The 18073-nt window shown below is 41.3% G+C and overlaps 1 protein-coding gene across 2 annotated transcripts in view; it reads right to left on the reverse strand.

The window, feature by feature from the left end:
* STAT1 (signal transducer and activator of transcription 1) overlaps window positions 1-18073 on the reverse strand; it is a 28064-nt gene that overhangs the window by 2381 nt on the left and 7610 nt on the right. For both annotated transcript variants that reach the window (XM_050340562.1, XM_050340563.1), the window contains exons 6-24: window positions 17729-17824; window positions 16945-17023; window positions 15795-15886; window positions 15025-15176; window positions 14603-14761; window positions 13176-13268; window positions 12680-12739; window positions 11495-11524; window positions 11313-11406; window positions 10387-10428; window positions 9830-9913; window positions 9183-9281; window positions 8557-8692; window positions 6767-6822; window positions 5541-5635; window positions 3094-3233; window positions 1583-1768; window positions 965-1040; window positions 415-517 (exon numbers count right to left, since the gene is read on the reverse strand). In XM_050340562.1, the coding sequence (XP_050196519.1) occupies window positions 415-517; window positions 965-1040; window positions 1583-1768; window positions 3094-3233; window positions 5541-5635; window positions 6767-6822; window positions 8557-8692; window positions 9183-9281; window positions 9830-9913; window positions 10387-10428; window positions 11313-11406; window positions 11495-11524; window positions 12680-12739; window positions 13176-13268; window positions 14603-14761; window positions 15025-15176; window positions 15795-15886; window positions 16945-17023; window positions 17729-17824 (1872 nt within the window). The remainder of the gene's footprint in view (window positions 1-414; window positions 518-964; window positions 1041-1582; window positions 1769-3093; window positions 3234-5540; window positions 5636-6766; window positions 6823-8556; window positions 8693-9182; window positions 9282-9829; window positions 9914-10386; window positions 10429-11312; window positions 11407-11494; window positions 11525-12679; window positions 12740-13175; window positions 13269-14602; window positions 14762-15024; window positions 15177-15794; window positions 15887-16944; window positions 17024-17728; window positions 17825-18073) is intronic.

Raw genomic sequence — 18073 nt, forward strand, 5'->3', positions numbered from 1 at the left:
TTGATTTTTTTTTCTGAAGCACACCCTCCAAGGACAACACTGCTCTGTTAACAGGGAGAATCTTGGCAGCGCTGCCAGAGCAGCCCTTCCAAACTGCACTCCTGCTCTAGTGGCCCTCCCCACCCAGAGCCCACAGGAAAGACTACAGCGACGCTCCTTCCTCCCTTCCCATCTTCCCTTCATGTGCAAGGTACACACAGGAAGCTTTACTCTCCTGCTCTTCACCTCCATCCCCACAGACAGGTGGAAAGAACAACTGATGGCAATCCCAGTCCTACTCTGGATCCCCAGCTTTCCCTACATGTGTGAAGAGTTGTGTTCTGAAGTGTGCACTTGTGTTAAGTGTCTGAGGTACATCTGGAGGGAAAAAAAAGGCGAGAAGCACCCTGCAAACAGCTGGCTGTTGATACATACCACAGTATCAATCTCTGCTGGACCCACCATCCGAGACACCTCATCAAACTCCTCAGGGGACATGGGGAGCAGGTTTTCTGGAGACTGAAGCCTGGAAGGGTGGCTAATGGAGAAGAGCAGGGATAAACTTTCACTAAAGAAATGAGGCGCAGTTGGGCTACCACGTCTGGCTCTGAGGCTACAAGGGCCACTAAGGAGGCCCCTTGTGAAGAAGATCAGGTCTGTGAGCAATGCACTCGGCTTTGCAAAGCCAGCAAAATGGCTTTAAATGAGAACTGGGACTACTCAGGGATGCACATCCTAAACAAGGAAGTCCAACAAGTCTTTAAGAACTTGCTTTTCAAGAAATCATTTGTCAGTACAACTACTGGCAAGTTTCTAGGGGTTTTTATTTAGAAATGGTGTTTTAAACACAGCACTGAATGAATGATCCTCAAAGAGGAAATATTTGGCAGGGGCACCTACACCTTAGATACTGGGAAGAGACGTGAACTACAGCTAAATACTTATGATCAGTTCTTAAAATTCCAGCATTTTTGTGGAAACTTACACTTCAGACACAGAGATTAACTCAGTCTTGATGTAGCCGTTTCCCTTGGGACCATCCAAATCCATTGGCTCTGGTGCTTCAAGGAGAAAAAAAAACAAGTTTGTGGGTTTGTGTTTTTTTCTGCAAGTTTACTTCACATTGCCATCTTCATTGCACCAAAAATAAAGCCTGTGACCCAGATAATGTGCAAGTCTCTCCATCATTTTACAGCACTACAGTTAATTTATTTAATTTTTTAGTCAGATTTTCCTGTTTCCTTTTCCCCTATAGAAAATGGGGAAAATAACCCTCTTCCATAGCCAGTCATGTTCCAGCTGCTAGTTGGCACCTACATTTCTGAAACAGCTCATGGGCTCACGAAAGCTGAACTGGAGAGCCAGTGACAATTAGGTTTTCAGGTTTTGATCTGATTAGATCTCATGTTGTGCCTCTTTAAAAACAGACCTTTTCTTAACCTATAAAGCTCAGGTGCCTCTGCTGACCTTTTAGCTCAGAATGGGACAGACTGCCAAGAAATTCAGGCCAACTGCTTCCTTTCTTTCCATGCCACAGGAATTGCACAGTGCCCAAGTACCTCAGGAACAATATAAATGGGATCAGCTATTTAATAGCACTCACCCTCCTTAGGCCTGGAGTAGTATTTGCCAAAGGCATTGTCTTTGGGTATATCTGGGTACAGAAATCTCAGTGGATTTTCAGGAATGTTTTCAGCTGCCATCACTTTGTAGTTGCGGATGATGTCAGGGAAAGTCACAGCAGAGAGCTCCTTCTTGGTGTAGGGTTCTACAGAATGGAACTGGAGCTCTGCAGAGGAGAGAAGCAGCAACTCTTAAAGGGAGTTTCAAAGTTTTTTCTAAAACTGCCCAGAAAAGCTGCAGCCACTTCCACAAGTTCAGAGGTCATGTGAGCAAGAGGATTACCTGGATGACACCTACTGTGCTGCAGGTAAATATTTAATACCTGTCAAAGGGAATGTAATTGTTCTGTGGGGTAGGGAGGCACATGGGGGGACAGCACACAGTGATGGCTCTTGATGTGCTTTGTATTCAGAATGACTGGTGTGACTCATCCATGGAAACTGCCTCCAATATTTCATTAACTAATATTTCATTAACTAATTTACGTTGTGCTACCTTTTCAATCTTCTTCCAAATTGTATCATTCAAACTCTGTTGCCTGTTAGAAAGGTTGATCCACACACACCACGTGAAGCTCTCATGAACTATAAGGAGAGATAGATAAAGCCTCCCTGAGTGTTCCAAAAACTATCATCACCCTTCTTTGCTTAATTTTTCGTGCAAGTACATTCAGCAGTTTCTCTTCCAGCTATAGCAGGTTTGGGGCTCATCCAAGTGAAGTGTCCACAGCTGCACCATGCTGGCAGGTGGGGCTCATTATTAGTACAATGAGGGGAGAACCCTGATTAGATAAGGGGAGAGCCCTGATTGGATATGAGGGAGGTTATATTTTTCTGCAGCTGTGACATCTCCAGGCTTCCTTGAGAGAGGATGAGAGAACAGTCCAGCTAACTGAAGAAGGTCTTCACTGGTCCTTCAGGACAATGGGAGGAAGGAGAACTGCTTGGAAAATGGAGTAAGTGAACATGTCGTTTACCTGGGGAGGATGTGGGGAGGAAGGACAGACGTTCCATGGGCTGTGAATTAAAGAAAGCAGGTTGAGAAAGGAGTGTTGCACACAAGATGCACGAGGAGAGAACAGTAGCAATGAGTGTGGCTGTGGTGACCTTTGCTTTGGAAAGAACTCTCTGGTGAAGAGGGTGGTATGGGTTTGGAGGAAAATACAGGTGCATGAGGGCTAAAAGTGCTTTGCTAGGAGAGACCCTAAGGAGGCAGGGGACACAGTCTGGGCAATGTTTCTTGTGAAATCTCCGGGCCAGAAGCAGTACCCTGGAAGTGTTACCAGTCTTAGCTGAAACCTTGAACAATCCACTGTGTGGCTTGAGCTATACCAAGTATGGCACGTGCCTCCTGTTGCTTGTGGCCTGCAGCTTGTAAGGGTGGGGGCTGCTGGGGTGGTGTGTTACACTGGTCCTCAGTGTGGAGGAGAAGAGCATAAAGGCTTTTTGTTCTGATGTAAGTAGATCCACAAAGAGTAACTGACTGACTTACCGTTTTGAGATCCCTCTACCCAAGTAAACGTGATTGCTCCCTCTCTGCTACTTTCACTGAATCTCAGTAAAAATGTTCCTGGATTCTGGTCCTTCAATAAAGCACGTTCTCTCTCTTTGCTGATGAAACCCATAATGCAGCTGTAACGTCGAAAAGAAAGAGCTGAGTTATTCCTCAACATGAAACCTAAGCTGTGATGGGCTAGCTAGGGAAACTTAACAGCTTTTGTCACTTAAGAGTTGAAGTTCTTGAAAATGCCCCACAGAAGGCTTTGTCCTGAGAGCAGCTGGAAAGCTTAGCAGTAGGACTGCCAGGCTGGAATCAGGTGGTGATTCATGCCCTGTGGAAGCCATGAATCACCGCAGCTTCCCTCAGCACTCTCACTTTGGCCTGGTGGCTTGTACAAACATTTTTTTTGAACTGAGAGTAAAAGAGATCGTCCTTTTTGCTGTCAAAGCTGGGCTGTGGGAGCAGAAGTGGAGTTATATGTGCGTAATATGGTCAGAACCCAGCTAGAAGATAGTTTTAACTTCTGAAGTATGTTAAGGAACAATTATTTCTCCTATTTGGCTGATGAAACAAAGGTTGCTAGCTACTAGCTTGCATTGGTGTTTGCTCTGTTCCTTGTGCACGTTTTCTAGATGAACTGTTAAACCTGCTTGACTTCAACCCCCCAAACTCACTGTGCTCGGCAAATGTTACTGCATAAGGCAAGGAGGCTGATGTGGTAATTATAAGAGATTGATTGATCTGAACAGGTACTGGGGGGCAGTTGTTCAAATCAGTACTAGGGCATAAACCTGGCCAAGCTCCAGCTGTTTGTTTTTTATTTGTTGCTTATTGTTTGGGGGTTTTTTTGTTTGTTTTGGTTCCCCCCTCCCCCCCACCCCGAGGTCAGAATTTCTCTGCACTGCCTCTTATTCCTCAAAATGCTGCATCAATAATGAACTTTTGAGTACTACTGCTGTCTTTGTGTGCATTAAGTCAGGGGAAAAGTGGGTTTTGCACAAAAAGTACTACATGATCGTAATTTTGCTTAGAATTTCAGATGCTGTAAGCTGTCCTGTTTTATGGCGCTTTAGGGGGTTGTTTGGTGAGTTTTGTGTTTTATTTGCTTTTAATGGCGTCGTTTAGATAACAAATGTGTTCAGTAGTCAATATCCTGTATATAATGGAAGTCTTTTGTTGCCTTATCTCCAAGTACAAAGAAAGGCAAGTGTTCTTGAGGCTGTAATGCTTACTCTTGTATGCAGGAGAGTCTCTGTCCTAATGAATACTGTGGATTTGTCTCTTCCCCACTGAAATATCTTTGTACTTGGACAGTGTTTTTCCTTTGGTTTCTCTTTTTGCCTTTCTAGGAAAAAACGATTTGTGACTATCCAACAAAGTCTGCTAAGAGAGGAAAAGCTAATAGTACTAAATCTCTTGAGTTTGATTACATTCAGGATTTAACTTGCACCTCTTTCTGTTAAATCCTAAATGGGGGATTGCTCTCACAATTGAGAGCTACTCAAGCCTGTATCAAAGCCACGTGCAAAAGCAATCCCTTAGGCACATCACCACGCTGAGGTAGAACACCAAACAGGAACTGGAATTCTGCCTCAGCAGTGGTGGCAAATGTTCCCACTGCACTGCAGCCTACTTAGAAAAGAAATAGGCAGGGTTTGGGCAGTGAAACAAGCCCACTACAAAGGGCTTTGACAGAACTCGTCTGGAGTTGGGGGGTAATAATGTGAAGCCTGCTGCTGAATGTAGCAAGATGAAGCAAACCTGCTGTTACAGATCCTGCAGATTTGTGGGATACTAGGAGATTCCACGGTGAATGTGCTATTTGATGGGGTTTTGTAATGTGGCTAAAGCTAAAATGCAGGATTTGACTTTGGATAAACCCAGTTTTGGCAGAAATAACTTTGGAAATCGGAAATCTCAGAATCAAAAGTTTACTAAACCAGTATTAAAGGGCTATGCTTCCATCTGGCAGTCCTTCTACTTAGTAATACCCTTAGAATCAGTGAAGACTGCTGTGTTCTGGGTGCACAGTGCAGGCACAGGCGTTCAGAGTCTGGCTGCTGCCACCTCCAGGCAGCTCACAATAGTGTTTGTTTGGGTAGGGGATTTGGTTTTTTGGTTTTAAAGATGGATAGTCACTTTATGACTTATCCTTTCTTCAGTTTTCCTTGGCTCTGTTCTACGGTGTGGAAAGAACCACCTTACAGTGGGAGCAGAGGCAAAACAAAATATAATCTTACATTTGAAGCCCTGCTCTGTGACTTAAACGGGACAGCGCGATCATCTGATGTTCTTGCTTTAAGCAGTTGCCTCATCAGAGGCTTCCTCACTACTGGAATTCACTTGCACAACCAACCTCACAACATGAGGATGGAACTGCTAGCCTAAATGAGAGGTCTGAGGCAATTACCACATTTTTAACTTCACTCAGGTCTTACCCATCATTCCAGAGACACAGGAGATGTTTCTTAATAAGCTCCAGGATTCCCTCAATCCACAGCCAAAAGGGGAAATTTTTATCATTTATATTTTCCTGAAAATCAGAATATGGAAAGGCAGGAGTGGGATGGGAGAGAACAGGGATAATAAGACATGAGTTTCATTAAGCAGCAGAGGGGAAAGCAAGGTTTCAATCCTGCCAGTATCTGCTTGGTCTTGCATTTTTGTCCTTCTCCTCTGTCCCTTCACCCCCCAATATTCTCTTATGCCTTTTTCTGTCTCTTCACTCCAGAAGGACATGGACCATTGCTAATGAATCTTAAGGCAATAGAAATGCCTGTCTGAGCCTACAGTACCCCCAAACATGTGATCCATCACTTCTCACGTGCAACAACACTGGTCTAAGTGCAGATAAGACTTTTGTTCATGCCTGGACACTGTTCTTGTTGGAGTTCTTGAACATGCAAACCATCCCCTGGGACTTTTGCCCAGGCTGGCTAGCAGATGAGCTTAGAGACACTTTCAGTTCAGACTTGGATCTCAGTTTCTCATGAGACACCCATATTAATGAACTCAAGTGCTTGTAGGTCACCAGAACTTAGCTCTTCCCCTGGAGTCTGCTCCTGCCTGCTGTAATCTCTGGCTTATCTATAGCAGTAAAGGGTCTAAAACCAAAGAAAACATGAAGAATCCTCCTGTTTTATGGCACCCAGGGGTTTGAAATATCATGATGTGGTTTTCTGTCACTGTACTGATCCTCTTGGCCACCCTGTCCTAATCCTCACCCTAATCCAAATGCCCCTGGTCTGGGAAATGTCCTTCACCATGATAGAGAAGAACTGTTCATCTTGCTGTTTGTTTTTTTTACGTTTTCTGTAATAATCAAAATGGAGAACTATTCTGTTAATAGCCACTGTATTAATAATAATGAAGATGGTGAGTTTGAAAGATGCATTTTTTTCTATAGAGTTTACATGGATCTAAAGGAATCTCAAATTCATCTTCTCCTTGCTGTTGCAAGCCCTTTTTCCTCCTTGTGCTGCTACTTTAGCCCACCACCAAAACCTCCCAATGACCATGTAAGCTTTAGAATAATTAGGGTATGTTACTAAAAAAGAAGGTAACCTAGGGAAAAAACCAACAAAAAATGCCCAAACAAACCCCACAACAAACTAAAATCAGCTTCTTCAATTTTTAAATCTCAAATTTTAAACTTTGCTCATACCTTGCAGAATCTTGTCCAAGGAATAAGGCCATCGTGAGATCCTCCACTTGTTTGCCCTGAACACGATAAACTGATTTCAGTTATGTTCCATCATTTACTTAGCAATGCTAAAAGTACTTAAAGAACCAGGTTCTGAGTGTTTATGTACAACTCAGCTGTTAGACTAAGAAAGAAAAGGAAGGGGCAGGCTACTGTGCTTGCAAGTTCCCCTCTGGTGAGGTTTTAAGATAACCAAATCTATTAAGCAGACCTTGCATAATGGGAACCAATTCATATCGACACTTTCTATGCTGTGCTACACCTAACACTTGCCAGTTTCAAAATGCTTCCAGGAAGGAGACTGAAAGCTTGCACAGTTCTTTCCAGCAAAATAAGAAGACTGCAGCCCACAAGCTCTTCTGTAGGTGCAGACCTTCGAATATCTTTGAGATTAAGCACTTTCCTGTCTCTGTTCTGGTGACTTGCAGGGTTTTGCCCCAGAAACTCTCGACTCTAGATCTACCCCAGCTACAGACTCATCTTGTTCCTGTTGCAATCGTTTCCCCTGGCCTTGTTTTTATGTCAACAGTGTTTCATAATCACATCCAAACCACAAAGAAAAATTCTAGCTGCGACTACAGTAGCTGGAGCTTTGCAGACCCCAACTGTAATTGTAGGCTAATTCTTTCCATTTGAGATCATACTATGGCTTTCAATAAATATGCTTTTCCCTCTTGTCTTTCTAAAAATAAACTGGTTTAGGGGGCTCATTTCTGATGCTGCTAGTGTTAAGAGATCAAGATTCTGTCAACTTTCACATTGCAAAAACAGTAGGCAAGTTGTATCCTGGCACCCTGTTGGTTCTGTGTCTCCTTGCACTAAGGAATCCTGAATATATAGGGTTCAATGACCAAGACTTATTTTTATCTACAGAGATAAAAGTAGCATTCCTACTGTTACCAGAGCTTGACAAAGTCTCTGCAGTTCTGAAATGCAAGCTGACCATAGAAATATGTCCTTGGTCTCTTTGCATGTTGGTTAATTAAATTAAAACATTCTCTTAGCAGAATTTTGAAAGGTAATCTTAAATCAGTTGATTTTTGTCAGATCTTATGTCTTAGGGAAATCAAAGGAAGGGAGTTAAAGCCTGGAATACTGTACTTGCCACCTAGACACACTAATGTCAAATACCTTTAAATATAAATGCTTTCTGAAAGTTTAGGTTGGTGGAATATACTGAATCAACAGTATTTTTATCTAGAGTCTGCTACGCAAGACCAGTGCTCTGGCTATCAGGCAAACTGCAAGGAGTTTGGATAGAAAACTCTGGGGCTTTTACTAAGCAGAGTCATCTGGGAGTTGTTCAATTTGATATCCTTTAGAAGTTCCATAGTGTTTGCACTTTAATACTGCAACTGTGTTTATGCAGACAGAGTAAACTCTAGTTGGGGGCAGGCAGGAAGTTAAAATGAATGGAGGTGGATTTAAAAACAAAGCCAAAGAGATGTCAAGAAACAGCCACTTCAAAGACTGACTAAACACAAGTGTTACTTAAAAAGGCAGAAGTAACCCCAATCTGCCTTGCTCTAATGCATGAGACTCCTAAGTTAGAACTGCAGGTTTTTTTCATGACCTGATCTCATTTACAAGCTCTACCATACTGAAAAGTGGAAAATGCTTCATTGCTACAGAGTGATGTTGTATAAGCGGTAAAGGCATGGGAACAGAATGAAAACTTAAAATGGATTGCAGAAAAGATGTAGAATTAGCTTTAATTCAAACAGGCTATCTGTGATGAAAGTAGACCATACCAAGGAGCTTCTCTCCCAGCATGCTCAGCTGATCTGCATTAAGTCCTCTCTTTGTTACAGAAGAAAACTGCCAACTCAGAACTTCAGAAAGTTTAGACCACTTTGCACAAGGTGGACTCAGAAAAAAGGACAAGTTCTAGAATGGAAAAGAAAAATACAACCTATAGTTAATAAACATTCATTTTGGAATGCCACTTGAGTTTTTAAAAGTGTATTGCCAAAACAAAATACAGATTTAAGAATGGATGTCAGCTTGAGACAGCTCTGCAAAAGCAGGCTCCTCTTCTGACAGGCACTCTGTACCATGAAAAGCTGTCTCTGGGGCTCAGCTTTGGACTTGCCTTTTCCCAGAATTGCTGGATTACTCAAGTGTACCATTATTTTAGTTCTTGTAAGTTTATTTGCCTTCTCAGTGTGTTCTGTATATACTGAATGCATCATGCTACCCTTAAATGGGTTTCAAACCTTGTCCTGTTTAGGCCAGGGAAGTAACTGTGCCTCTCCCTACACCTGAAAGTTAAGAGTCATCTGCAGGGGAAAAAAAATGTGCAGCAGCCACTTGCATACAGACAATGCTTGAAAATGACACATAGAATGTGATGCCATTTTCTTTTTCTTGCAAATACCTTGGGATCAGTAGACAGCATGTTGAACCACAGGATAGAAGCCCATCCACTGGGAAGCTGGCTCACGTTTGAGATCACAACAATGGGAAGGGATGTGGTCTGAAAGGGGCACAAAATGAAACATGTCAGGCTACCCTGTTCTGCTGCTGCAATCCTCCTTGAGATTACCCACAAACCCACTTCCATTTTAATTCTCTGCTTGTGTAGTTTTAACTTTTTCAGTCGAAGTTTGTATGTAGGGGAGAAAACGTCAGTATGATGAAATACTAGAGAGACTTGGGTGACTTTTTTTTCTTTTTTTCTAATAAAGACTTTGATTTAGTGTCAGTTATGACAGTACTGATGATAGTAACAGCAGAGTTCATAGCATATTGCTTCTGAAATAAATGGAAACTGATACCTAGAAGGCTTAAACTACAGGGTTGGTTATCAAACACTTCGCACAGCACATCTACTCTTATTTACCCAGAGATCTGACAGCATTCTCACTGAATGTGTCAATACAGAGGTAGGAAGTGTCATTCACATACTCTGAAATAACTGAAAGTGCTTGATATCCCAGTACTTGGAAAAAAAAAAAAAGTTTAGATTTGTCAAGAGGAGTGACATACAGGAATTTAAGTCCATCTGTTTCATCTAAGACATACCTCTAGGTCTATTACCAAGCCAGGCTGGCACAGCTGCGTCTCAAAACTCAGAGAGTGAAGTTCTTCTGTTACAATGAGAGGACCCTTTAAAAAACAAAAATTAAAAGAGAACTTTTCGGGGACTGCAAATTCCTAGGGTGAAGGTTTTATAATGAAGAAAACCCTTTTTTTGCCCATGGCTACCCGCTCTAGACCTCAGTATCAGCTTATAGGGCAAAGTCAAGTGACAATGCTGACTTGCTAAAATTGCCTCTCTAGGTGCTTTTTATTTTGGCTACTACCTAGAAGCCACAGAAAAAAAAATCTGTACTTGCCAGAAAGTCCTGTTAAAGCTAGATGCCAGTGAGGGAGAGTGCCCCATTGCCATTCTGGCAGTAGTTCTCACTTACAGACACCTCCTACGCAGACCACTTTCTAGGAACACTGAACTCCTCCCCTATGATCTGTCATCCTGTGTGTGTCTTCATGGGGCTGAGCAGGGAGCACTGTCTTAAATACCTGAATGCCTTTTTAGAATTACGCAAGAACTTTACAAAGACAAGGTTAGTGCTGCTTACCTCATTTGTTCTGGTTCCTGCATTTTTCTGTTCTTTCAGTTGCTGCAAACAAACAAAAAACCCTGTCACTCATTTACATCAGCCGCAAATGGAAGTGGTAGAGGATAGAAATGTCTGCATGCTCTAGTTGCTCAACTAGATGCAAACTTGCTGCACGAGTGTCTGGTTCTATTTGGTTCTAAGCTGTGGAAGCCAAAGCAGTAAACTGTAGGTAACTACAACTCTTCTATATACTTTTCATCTGTGAAAATAGATATTGCACAGTTATGATGTAACGCCTTTATGTAAGAGGCCTTTTAGGAACAGAAGCAGTATGAAATCAGGATCAGGTGAAATACTGGCTGATCAAAGAACACCTCTGAACTGGATGATAAGCTCTGGGCAGTCTCTGTTCTGGACAATGAAGGGAGACTTCCATGTTCAGTGGTTCTGCACTTGCATTTTTCCTTTCCTTTTAATAATGAAACCAATCTGTTCGCTCACAATCTGCAGATCAAAAGCATTGTATAGACTGTTGAAGGCACTGACTTCCTTCTAGCTGCCCACTTCTAGACAATTTTCATCTTCCAGACTCAAAGCTCTTTAAACTTTCCTACCCATGGGCCTTCGTTTAAAAGGCCCAAACCAACATTTCTAGGTGTTTTCTTCCTCCTCCAAAGAAACCATTGCAGCATAAACTGTATGGCAGCAAGTACTCCAGTTTTCACTTCTGTCCCTGTTTCAGTGACAAGCAATTGCATTTCGCTTGCAACGGGCCAAATATTTCAAAAAGGGAAGAACACAGAAAAAGAAGGGATATTCACAGTTCCTCTTACACAAAAGCAAGTAATTACTTCAATAACAAAAGCTATTTGTTTCCTTCCTACTACACTCTCTACCCACAATATTAAATGGCTGTATCAATAAAAGAAAAAAACACCTCCTACCAAGTGTCTGAATTCTGCTGCTAGACTTCCATTAGTGGATTCTTCCATGTTCATTACTTTTGTGCTTGTTCCCAAAATATTAAACTTCCTGAACCTTCACAAAGAGAGAGAGAAAAAATAATTAAGTCTTGCATTCATTGAAAGAACCTAACATTAATATATCAAACTGTGATGCCACATACCCTTTCACTGAGTTCTTCTCAGTCACATCTCTGTCAAGAAAGAAAAAAAAAAGACAAAAATACTTTAAAGCTTTCTGCCACAGAGAAAGTGCATGTGTTTGCTTTAGTAGCTGTCAGAACTGATTGAGAACTGCTAAAATGCTTTTGTGACATTTTTGTGCAAAAGAGGAAGTAAATCTTGTGTTACACAGAGGGTGTTTTTTTACCAAGGCTTAAATGTTGCTATGGGGGCTTTATAATCAAAGGAACTCCTTTCTCTTACTATGTAGATTTTAACTCTTGCTCTGAGGACAAAAAATATAGTTCTGTCACTCTAGGTCTACTCTTAAACCACATAACTTATTGAATAAATCGCTGCATCACTTGAATCAGTTTTCCCACCACTTGGGATTTTACTGAGTGCCATTCTATCTGGTGCACTTCTCAAAGCTCCACCTCCCATGCCCACATAGGAATTTTTTTACCTTTTCCCTATTCCATGCAAGTTTCTAGACCCGAGAGCCATTTCAAGAACAAAATTACTTGAATGGGAAGACAAAAACCCACTTGCTTTCTTAAAAGCCCAGTCCCTGTTGTTATTTTGAAAAGCCTGTTACTTTAATGAAGGGAAAGAAATGTAAGTGCTAAATTCACCCGAACTGTTTATAAAAATACAGAAGATTGGTATTAGTCTGTTTAGATTGCTGTTCGTTTTTTTTTTTTCCTCTCTGAGATCATGTTACAGGTAGACTGGTTATACCCCTAATTCAAGGACAGCTTTAGGATAACTACACTTCCTTTCTACAGGCTACCCAAAAAGGTATTTTAGAGACATGACTGAATGATGTGACTGGAAATGGTGGAGTTCAATTCCATGTTTTCATCTTGTGCTAATCCAGGTGAAGCACCCACACCAGAGGAGTGGCTGTTGCCTGGGTGCTGCCCTGTACCCAGCCTGATTTAGAGTGGTCAGCTCTCCTTGGTGTGCCCCAGTGGAGCCGGTGGCAAGAAGCTGAGGCCATCTGTACTTTGTGACATGTCTCTAATGGCAGAGAGAGAGATTTAGGCCAAGGGCATGGGTAAGAAAAAGGCTGTGGAGACCCAGCCTGCTCCTGGCCTACTCAGCACTTATGACTGCCCCTTGTTTTCTGAACGTGGGGACTGTTTACCATTAGTGTATAGAGGAATGGAAAAAATGTAACATACTTATCAAATAAAACTTTCACTTTCAAGTTGTAGTTTAATTCCGGCAATTTCACCAGCAGTCTGAAAAGAGAAATATTTTTTTAATGTCAGCAATTGCACAAGACGGGTTCTCTTCTACTGCATTGCTTATCACAGATATTTAAGCACACTCAGGGCCACATACAGGCTTCAAGCTTATTCCACAAAAGGCAGCATTTAGAGATGAAACTAAATGAGCAAATGAGCTACTCTTTGGCATGACAAAGTGGTCTGCATGTGTCTGCTGTTTTGCTGTGTTTCTTATACACTCAATCTTACACACCCCACTTCTGGTACAGAGTAAAAACTGAATGTGAGTTAAGCTCTGCTGGAAGAAAGCCCCCTGCACATGGCACTTTGCTCCTCCTGACCTCAGCACCTGGGCTGCAGTGCAAGCTGTGCAATCCTCTCAGCTGTGAGAAGCCAGTGACATGAGAGCCTTACCACGAAAAGGGAACAGGGAAGGACGGAAACATACCTCAGCTTTACAGTAAACTGTACTCCTGTCTTCAGGACTAGTGGTCTCTGAGGATGTGTTGGCATGCAAGGCTGCCTCTCTACCACAAAGGAGCTATGAATGAACAGATTAAAGGCACTTTGATTTATCAATGTTATCCATAAGAAATAAGAACTTACATAAAAAGCAAACTTTAAAAGAATGGTGATTTACACTAGTACTATACACTATTCTTGAAGTGTATAGTGCTATACACTTCATTCATTCATTATTCATCACCTCACACAGAGGTGTGTGTGTCTTTTTCTTTCAAATGTTTTCATGCAGCTAAAAATATTGCAAGTAAGAAGTGATTTCATAAGGGTTGGCTTTTCTTAAATGCATTGATGGCTTGAGTAGGGAGATTGCTACATCAAACTTCTCTGAAATCAACAGCAAGCACTGTGATGTAATTAGCACAGTCCAAGTGAGGAGTGTTGCTTTGTTTGCCCTTCCCTGGGCTTGCTGTAACAACATGTGTCCAAGAGATAGATATGCTAGCTGGGGATTTGATGAGGGCTAGCTAACCCCACAGAGCAAACTTCTGAGGCTAACCTGTTCCTATACACCCCAAACTTGCTGGCTCGGGCACTTTCTGTGTAGCACTGTGCTGTGTAGACATAAATCTTGGTAGCATGGAGACTTTTCCTTCCATTGTACTCACAGGCAAGAAACATAAACAGCAGCTCTACTTCTACAGTTCTTCCTCATTACCTCACTTCACTGAAAAGCAGTACCTGTGTTTTTCAGCTGAGGATCAGTGATCAAAGCATCTGAATGGGACTCTGGAAACCTGGGTTTTAGCCACCATTAAGAGGGTGTTGGCCACTGTGTCTTAGCCCCTGCTCTTATCTGCTAGATTCTAGTCTTCTGTAGCATTCACTTTTGTCTACTATATATTTACAGATTGGGATCTTATGTGGGCAATTACCAGCTACAGTAGCTTGCATCATAGAGATTATATAGAGAAGGAAAGGCCTCCCTGTGCTGAAGGCTAAGAAGATATGTCCAGAGACAAAGGGTTATAGAATCTAGTGTGTATTTATTTTGGACGTAGCTTGGTGTGGATTGTTTCTTGTCTCTCTTTACTTGAACTTTGTAGTGTTGAAGCTTGAAGCAAGAAATGGACTAAAAGAGTAGGAGTTTGATTCTGTAAATCAATGCATCCTGTAGCAAAGCTCCTGCTAACTTCAGTAATGACTGATCACAAACCCTTTCCATGGGCCTGAACCTCTGGAAACCCTAGAGTGCATAAATCTCAAAATCAGTAACTTAATGTTTGTGACAAACTTAGGGAAAACCTCATGAAATGCAGAGTTAGGATTTGTGAAATACTGAGGGAAAGTAGGGAAGGTGCACTTCATGTATTTATTCATGCAAACACAAAAAAGATTTTTCTGGTCCATTACCTTTGGATGAGCTGTTTGAAGAGATTGTGTGTTCGGTCTTGCAGAACTTGTTTATTTTTTGTGATGGGATCAGACTCATAGGTAAACTTCTGTTCCAGTTCCTCAAGCTTTTTGAGCTGCTGACGAACTTGTTGAAGACTTTCAGCAACGATGGTAAACCTACAATTACACAATCTTATTACTTTTAGCATGTTTTTGCACTGTAATAATGTAGAGACATCAGCCAGGTGACTGTCCCTAAGGACAGGCAGTGCACAGAGAACACTTCATGCTCATTGGAAATGTGGTGAGGTAATAAAATGCACAAAATATAGTTATGCTGTGACAGAATGAAAATGCGTAATAAAAATAATCAGTGTATTTCATAGATCTGGCGTTCCTTCATAACATGCTTTCAATGCAGTTCTTGACTAGAGACTTACCAGTTCTGTAGCTGGTCAAGACAGGCATTGGGTGGGCCACCAATACATGCTGTCTGTTGCCTGTGCTTCCACTCCACCAGCTCCTCATCAATAAGAGCAGTCTGTGCATGCTCTGTGTTGTGCAGCAGCTGTACTATCTTGTTCACCACTTCCTACAGAGAGAATGAAATGTTTATTAAAAATACTTCATACACAAAAACTAAGTATTGTTTTAGTTAGCGCTCATCTGCCTTGCAAAACCCTTCAAACACTTCAATAATAGATTTTGTCAACAGAGGATGTTTTCTAAAAGCACTTTTTTTTTTTTAGCTGGAGTGTTTGCTAGATTAAGTAGAGAAATAAAACATATTCAGTATAGCTGAACTCTGAAGAGCCAGTGTCTTGCATCCATATATGTCCCCAGTGTACATTTGGGCTCACCCAGTGCTTGCTGTAGACCTGAGCACTGCAATGAGAGTATATTTAACTCTAATATAGCTGCAGATTTTTAGTAACTTTTTCCTCAAGAACATAATTATTGGTATGGTGCCTTTTCCTTCTCATTGTTCTTTTAGCTTTACCCGACAGAGTCTGATAAAGGTTGCTAGAAGAGAAATAAAATTGCTTACAGAAACTCTAAATTTTCAAACAGGATGGAAATAATGAGATCTCAGTTCAACTGATATATTAGAAAACTCCTTTTCTACTGCAAGTTTATGTCAGTTCAATGAAAATGAACATTTGCTTAAAATGAAGACCTTTTGACTTCTATAAGAAAACTTGAGCACTACCTTTCTTTTGCGGTCAAGTAATAAAAACATCTTCTGGAGATTCAGCTGTTCTTTCTTATATTCCTCCTGAGACACTCCATTGGACTCATGTTCTGTAAAGTAAATCCAAATTGTGAACATGAGGCTGAGGGAGTGCTGAAGTACAGGTGGGGGAAATGCTGTGGGGAGAAGAGGACTGGCCTGGCTAATGTTAAGTGAAGTGTATCTTTAAAGCTTAAGGGAAGAAATGTTTACTGCCTCCTGGATTTTTTTGATTCCTCCTTTTCCCTTGCTGAAAGGGCACTTAAAGCATTAATGCAAGGAAAGCCACTGCCCCAGTGAAGTAATTAGGATGTGAATTTGCTTTTCAGAGCAAGAACCTGATTTAAAGTAGTGATTATACAGTGTAAAGATACATACATAGCAATTTGTTCTCGTGCTGACTTCAGGCCTGTATCTTTTACCCTAGCAACAGAAGTTAACTGTTATTTCAAGGGAGGATGTTTACAGCCTCTTGAGTTTGTTTGCAGCCCAGGCTGACAGATCCTGTGTAACTGCCCTAGTTACTACTCTGCTTCCTGCTGACCTTGAGTCAGAGGCTCCTGTTTGCCCCACGGAAGCACTGCGTGACCCAAGGTACAAAGAGCAAGATGGAGACTTGGTGCTTCCCTCAGGATTTTCTGAACATGTCCCCCTTCTGAGGGATAGTCAACTGCCAGTTTGTTGGAAACTGAAACCTTTTCTAGAACAAAGAACAACAGAGACAGATCTGTGTAATGTGGACTTAGAGCTACATGCGTTCCCCTTGGTACACAAAAGGCTACAAAACGTGAGGCAGGAAGGCATTTGTGAAATACAAGATGGCAAAGAGAAGCCTAAACTACACTAATTACGTGTATGGTTGAATGGTCACAGACTCTATAGGGCTTGCTACTTCCACTGGCAAAGGGATGTAAAGGACAAAGGAATACTGTGTTAACAAGGAGGCTCTCTACCCGTAACAAAAGACAGATGCAGAAAATGCATTTTCAGAAATTCCTTCAGCATAAAGCAGAATTAATAAAGGAGGGACATTACCAGTAAGTTTGGCTGTGTATCATTAAGCTAATATCCTGACATAAGACAACAGAGTTTACTCTGACAAACTATATACAATATAAAAATGACTCACCTCTATTCTGCAAGGTTTTACATTTAAAGTCATATTCATCTTGCATATCCTCTAATGTCTTGATGTCCTGCTCCACGTCCTATAGTGCACAAATGAATGTGGCCACAATTATTCAATATTTTCAAGTAATGCAAGGCACTGCCTGGTACCAGCCCTTTAAAGACACAAAGTCCAGTTCTGCAGCAATGCTTTTTCCTGGAACTCCTTAACAGGAAATATCCCTGAACTTCATCACCTTCTATTCACTCTCCCTCTTTAGTCTCAGCTAACTGAAATCTGTTCATTATAAAATACAGAAATGTCTTTGTCTAGCCATGTAAGTTCACAGAGTTTAGGAGAACCTAGGCTACAGTGGAACTTAGAACAGCACACAGCATTTTAAACTTTCTAATTCTTAAGTAATATTTGGAGAAAACTTTCTGTTGTGACTGTATTTGTTAAGACAACAAGCATCTATATGTTAAAAAAGTACCTCTTCTAGTTAACAACAAATCGCTCAGTATATGACTTAGGAGATTTTCCTTGGTTGCTAGAATTTCAGGTGGGCAAAATGTTTTTGTTGCAAAAATTTAGGCCTAAGAAATTTGACTTGGGTAAACCAGTAAATACTAATCTGTATTATGGTGCTACTGACAAATAATTTTTGTCTTCAGACAACCACTGGTTAGACTTAAAAATCAAACCACTACCTTATTTTTGTCATTTTTTCATGTCTTATGTACTGAAAGCTTTTAGACATCTATGAATCAACAAACACTACTATGAAAAGTTGAATTATACTTACTAAAACGCTGGTTTTCACAGCCTTGACTTGGGTATCAAGCTCCTTCTGTTTGTCCAGCATCCCAATCACAGTGTTCTGTATGCCCCCCACTTCCATCTGAGAGAGGAGAAAAGGCAACAACAGAAGTTAAACCAGAGTGACCCATGGCAGCAAATACTTTTTTTGTTAATGTAGGTTAGTGGTTTTTGTTGGCAAACAACCTGAGGAAGCATGGCTTGTTCTGGTAAATCATACTAAGGTTTTGTAGTATAAAATCAAGATCAGGAGAATTTGCAAGAAACAAGGTAGGATTAAAAATGCCTGTTGCGTGGTGATGCTGCACTTTTATCATCACAGCAGTATCTG

This window comes from Myiozetetes cayanensis, unplaced genomic scaffold (assembly GCF_022539395.1).
Source record: "Myiozetetes cayanensis isolate MyiCay16 unplaced genomic scaffold, myiCay2020 scf9, whole genome shotgun sequence".
NCBI classification, from domain to species: Eukaryota; Metazoa; Chordata; class Aves; order Passeriformes; family Tyrannidae; genus Myiozetetes; species Myiozetetes cayanensis.